The following is a 6,062-nucleotide window of genomic DNA, read 5'->3' on the forward strand; positions in this document are numbered from 1 at the left end:
GCAGTTACGTGTTGACAGTTTATCGGCTGTTTATGAAATACAATAGATTTTAATCGCTGCCGTCTCTTTGTTGTAAGAGTACTTCATACTTTCCGGTTCTGTTATATGCCTCATTAATATAAATCGGTAGTAAAAGTTCAAAATACTATTGGCCCATGATTTATAATGCAATACAAAGACTCGTATGTCTTATATTAACTAGCAGATTATTATTAACATCCGATCTATATGATCGCAGGGTAACTTTGGCGACGTGTACAAAGCTCGCCTCAAGACGACGGGCCAGGAGGTCGCCGTGAAGACGTGTCGGGTAGCTCTGCCAGAAGAACAGAAGCGGACCTTCCTACAGGAGGGTAGAATACTAAAACAATACCAACATCCCAATATAGTGAGACTCATCGGTATAGCCGTCCAGAAACAACCCATCATGATTGTCATGGAACTCGTGTCAGGTGAGGCCAAAAAAAAAAAAAAGAAATATATATATATGTATATGTATATATATACAGACATGTACATATGTATATATCTACTAATATTTAACTTGATTATATGTATGTATCTGTACTCTACATATAACATTTTTTTCATTACAGGCGGATCACTCTTGACGTTCCTTCGTACTCGGGCGTCCAACCTGAGCTTCAGGTCGCTCCTGGCCATGTGTAGGGACGCGGCCGCTGGTATGAGATATCTGGAGTCCAAAAACTGCATTCACAGAGACTTGGCTGCGAGGAACTGCTTGGTGGGAGACGATAATATAGTCAAGATATCAGACTTCGGCATGTCCAGAGAGGAAGAAGAGTACATCGTGTCCGGAGGCATGAAACAAATACCTATCAAGTGGACTGCACCAGAGGCACTTAATTTTGGTAACTAAATATCATCTTATACAAGGTCGATAAAGGAAATACCGTTTTAAATACGTGAAAAATGTAATGTTTTTATTTATTGATATTTGTTGACCAAAAGTTACTGAACAGATTTCTATGGAACTTTATTTTAATATAGTCAGTCAGTTGGACTTCTTGGTTCTTTGCCGGTCTTCGGATGAATTCCAGAAAACATTTATTTTCCATTTCTATTAATTATCGAGTTTACTTTAGTAATGCATGTGTATGTAAAAACCAGGTAAATACACGTCTCTCTGTGACGTGTGGAGCTACGGCGTCCTCATGTGGGAGATCTTCTCGAAGGGCGACACGCCCTACGCTGGTATGAGCAATTCACGGGCGAGAGAGAAAATTGATAATGGTTCGTATATATATGAAGTGTCCTCACTTCTTTAGTACTAATTGCTCTGTCTGACCTTTTTTTTAAATAGTCAGAAAACTAATGTTATGTCTTTTAGGTTACCGCATGCCGGCACCAGAGGGTTGTTCCGAGGATGTCTACGCCCTGATGCTGCGCTGTTGGGAATACGAACCGGAGAAAAGACCGCATTTCCATCAGATATACACGCTCATAGACAACATTTACAACAGATGAGGGGAACAAAAACGATTCACACCATTTGTTCAAATATAATGAAGCGGACGGCTCTCATTGGTCGATATTTTTTCAATAATTTTCTTATTGGTCGAAAATACTTTGCATTTCATTTGAATGCAATAAAATCTTTAATCAAATATATATAACGTCTGTGGTATGTTTTGTTTTTTTATAATTTACTAATAGGGATGCAAGATCTATACTATTCAAATATTTTAATTCAACCTTATCTTGATAGCAGTACTAAATAATCGATTTTTAGTTTGAATAGAACTAAAAATATCGATGTTCTTTAAGAGAATATATTATATAAATAAAGTTTAAGCTTATAGGCTATTTGTCACTTAATGATCGACTGTGTATATTGTGTATGTATGGTTTGTCTTCCATTTAATGTTGCATGTATTGTTAAGCTATGATTTATAATAATTTTAATCGATTCTCTTTAATTTTTTTTTCTTGTATATTATCTTTAAATTAAAATTATAGTATCGATAGAGCTATAGAAGTATGGTTTTGTATTTTTGTATCCGATCTTAAAAATGTCAATCGTGAAATTTTTATGTAGAAAAATCAATGGAAATTTTCATTTATAAATTTGTATTCGCGTAATCTGTAAACGAAGTGTTGATCTCTCGAATAAAACTTTTCTAGGATGTGAAATGGCCTTAGTGATATAGATATAGCCAAGCATTGGCGTAATAAATCATTTTTGTGTCTGGGAGCTATTTCAGTATTTTTATTATTTTAGTTGGAGTAAAATATCAACGAATTTTTTTTTATTATTAATGTATTAGACACATTGGACTTTCTGATGACTTCATAATATAGTATTCTTAGGAGTATTTCTGTTTTGTATTATATAATTTTAATAAATAAAAAAAATGCACATGAAACGGTGATATACACGTTTCAAGTTATTATTATGTTAATGATCGTAAGTACAGATTATAACTGTCAAGTTTTTTTATATGTAAAACATTTTTAAAGTGATATACTCTGTGCTTCCATTTATTTCGTATTTCGTCTTGCCTAGTTCGTAATTATCAATACTTAATGAAGTAATTGTTGCCGAAAGTGATATGATATTCAGTTTCTCTTTTACATTATTGTAAATATTACTCACATGTTATATCATTAAAAGTGCCACATAAAAATTACTTTTCATTATGGTGTTTTTATTTTTGTTAGATCTTATAAAAATATGTCAAGAGCGACCGTTTTGACAGTTCTTTAGAATTTCACAAAAATTTTAATATATGAATAATAAATGAAGTAAACAAAGAAACAAATAAAGTATTCGGTTTTCAAGAAATACGAGAAAATGTTGTTATCCCCGTTTAACGAATAATTCTTTTAAACAAATTTGCACATATTTTCAAATTTATCTTTGACGTTATACAAAATAATTACACTTAATAAACAAAAAGATCATTTTATACATTATAATATTTTTACACTAGTCTTTAAGATGAAAAATAATATGATTATTAAAATAAGGGAAACTTTAAGGTAACGATTTAGGGGTATAGCAAAATATGTAATAAAACAGTCCAAAAAATTTAAATATTTTTTTATTATATTTCATAATTTACAAGTATAATTTGATGAGCTCGTCGCTGACGGCCGACGGAGTCAGTAGTCCCAGGTCAGTGAAAAGTAAAGTTATGTAAGCCGGGGGCGTGTAGTCGACTAAAGGGTGCTGTTTTGATAAATCACCAGATTTTAAAACGCTAGATAAATATTTGAACTCATTCGGCAGGTCACGCTGATTCAAAGGATATATTCTAGAGAATTTGAAACTTTCCGTCAGAACGTAAACCGGTTTTTTGAGTTCCATCGCAGCCATTGCTAGACCGTATGTACCGATCTGAAAACATACGAAGCAGATGTAAATAAAATCGATTCAAAATAATAAGCACGTGGAGGAATTAAATAAATCTTACAATAAACAGCTAATAACGTAAAATTCAGATAAGTGCTTTGATTTTAAAGGACATGTACCAAGTGATTTGACATTTTTCTTTGGTAAATTGAATTAATTAATATAATTTAGTTTGTACCTTATTAATAATGCCTCCACTCTCAGTAACGCCCTCAGCGCCCAGCATCACAAGGTCCGCGTGTTCCAGGATATATCCCAAGGACGCGTCCAGGATTAATGTAGCATCTATCCCGGCAGCTTCCAATTCTTTGTGCATACGAATACTGAAAATGTTATACATATTTTTACTTCTTAATATATTTATTACTTTTTTTAAATCTCCATTGCGTATTTGGAACAACACAGTAATGCAAGTTAAATGTTTTAATTGGGATTTTTTTTAAGCATAATCTGTGTTACACACCACACACATCAGTATCACATACCCGCTATTATCCGGACTTGATATGGTGACATAAACTTGGAACCTTTTATTGGCTTTAGCAGCTTCTATCATAGCTTGAAGCACCACCCTCGATCTTGAGTGGGTTACTATTTTCTGAAACGAGTAAAAAATTTTTAAATCTATCCAACTGTAAAGGAACAAATTAAATATAACATTAATAAAGCAGAAGATTGGATTGGTTTGCTGACGCTGAACTGGAGCAAACTAGGAAAAATAGCTAGTGTTCTTGTACTTACACAACCGTCGACTATGAATGGGAGTGCTTGTTTGGCAACTTTTCCTCTAGCTTCTAATAAAGTTTCTAAGAATATCCGTCCTCTTTGTAGCATTATTTGTTCGCATTCTTCAAATGACTGGAAAGAGAAAATACACATTATAATTCAGTTATGTTGGAATTTGTAATAGAAGAAAACAAAAAAACTAGGCAATTAATACTGTGATTTATATTATTTTTTTGTGTAATAAAGAAAGAATGGTCATAATATAAAAATTAAAATGGCGTCTATTACGCAACAATCAGAAGTTACCCCATAGATAATAAAAAAATCTAATATTTATCAGACAGCCTCAATCTAATTATAATAACTAAATGTGTAACTAATATATAATACACCAATTTCACTTATTAATAGATAAGCTTTAAAACCTTAATATATTGTATAGATCTTTATATTTCATTGAGAGCTTAAAATGAGAAAATTATTTTGCAATACATTCAAAAGTAAGACTTTGTGGTTACTTCATTAAAAACCCTATCTATTGTTTTCATTTTCATTTCATTTAACAAGAATAGCTCCGGTACAACTATAATGCAGATTTTAATGTAATTACTGCAATGAGCATAATATATGTAATAATTTGTTGATTTTAAAGCATACTTAATATTTAAATTGCAGTGTATATACAATCAACTTGTATATAAATTTCTTACCTTAACATCAAGTTTGGCTAATGTTATAAACCTCATAAAGAGTTCACATCCTGAGGATATGGCGGCGACAGGCTGATCGCAGTGTCTCATCGCATCAACCGCCAACTGAAGGTTGAGGTCCAACTCGCGAACTGTAGCCACTAGAATTATTGATTTTCTTAATGATATAGGTATTTAGATGTGTTTTAAACCACACATCTTTATATTCTATGTATATATTGTATAGTAATTTAATTTTTGTTCGGTTTATATTAGGGACATTTATTTGTGATGTGGAACACTTAATCGCTAAACCTAAATGTTGTTAAATAATATAATTACTGTACAAGGTTCAGTTGTTGTTAAATGTTTGAATCCAATAAAAATTAATCAGTCTGTACGCAGGTAATCAGTTTTTTAAATAATGTTAATTTGAAATAAACTTTAGAACCTTTCGAAAATGACAGTTTTCACTTTTTCAAACCACTTTGTGTTTTTCAATTATAAATTATGTTATATATGATATGAATCAAATACTTATTGTCTACACTGCTTTACTCTGTTTTTATGAAATATGATCTGAGCTTACCTTTATAATTTTCAATGACAGTCAACAACGTTTTAATAGCCGCCACTCCAGCGGATACATCTTCTTCTTCGCGGAGAAATTTAAGAAATATTTCTTGTACCTCTGAAATAAAAAATATTAACTTTAGAATAAAATTTAAGTTTATTACATATTGAACAGAACCAGTATTATTCTTAGAAATCTTACCTTCTTTTTTCATTTTTAATTCTTATGCTATGTCCCGTCTTATGATTTAGGAGTAGTTTGAAGATGTAGAAATAAATATTTTTAATACCATTTAATTGCCTTAAGTGTAGATCACAATAATAATAAAGTGCTTTTTAAAAATAACCTAACATGTATATTTAGTAGTTTTCGTAAACGTCAATGAAACATGAATTTGACATTTTGTTTTTAAACCTATCAATATTTAAAGTCTATATAAATATAGAGATTTAATAAATCTTTCTATGAATGTTGTACATATTATAATTTAATACTAATAAATTTTATTTTTGAGAACAGTTAATTTCTTTCAAGACAATAAGTACAATAGTGCCATCTAGTATTGAAGGATGAAAAAGATAACGCTCTTGGAAGTTTAATTTGTTGTTAACTTCAAATATTATGTCTTTTCTTTTAATAAATTCTTAGACTTTCGATTTTCATTCTGAATTAGAAATTCATATCTATGATAATTTAG

At 31.0% G+C, this 6,062-nt stretch overlaps 2 protein-coding genes across 5 annotated transcripts in view; one reads left to right on the top strand and one right to left on the bottom strand.

Moving 5' to 3' along the window:
* LOC116769203 (tyrosine-protein kinase Fer) overlaps positions 1–2,658 on the top strand; it is a 29,083-nt gene extending 26,425 nt beyond the window's left edge. For all 4 annotated transcript variants that reach the window (XM_032660233.2, XM_032660234.2, XM_032660235.2 and 1 more), the window contains 4 exons: positions 239–452; positions 597–872; positions 1,132–1,254; positions 1,352–2,658. In XM_032660233.2, the coding sequence (XP_032516124.1) occupies positions 239–452; positions 597–872; positions 1,132–1,254; positions 1,352–1,488 (750 nt within the window). In that variant the 3' untranslated portion in view covers positions 1,489–2,658. The remainder of the gene's footprint in view (positions 1–238; positions 453–596; positions 873–1,131; positions 1,255–1,351) is intronic.
* A 390-nt stretch (positions 2,659–3,048) lies between these two features.
* Positions 3,049–5,749, bottom strand: LOC116769206 (translation initiation factor eIF-2B subunit alpha). The gene is made up of 7 exons (XM_032660243.2): positions 5,567–5,749; positions 5,381–5,482; positions 4,813–4,952; positions 4,118–4,234; positions 3,862–3,974; positions 3,555–3,699; positions 3,049–3,361 (listed from the first exon to the last, which is right to left on the bottom strand). Exons 1-7 carry the CDS (start codon positions 5,577–5,579, stop codon positions 3,083–3,085), a joined length of 909 nt encoding a protein of 302 aa, XP_032516134.2. The 5' UTR covers positions 5,580–5,749; the 3' UTR covers positions 3,049–3,082.
* Positions 5,750–6,062: the final 313 nt, after the last annotated feature.

Source organism: Danaus plexippus, chromosome 5, assembly GCF_018135715.1.
Source record: "Danaus plexippus chromosome 5, MEX_DaPlex, whole genome shotgun sequence".
Classification (NCBI taxonomy): Eukaryota; Metazoa; Arthropoda; class Insecta; order Lepidoptera; family Nymphalidae; genus Danaus; species Danaus plexippus.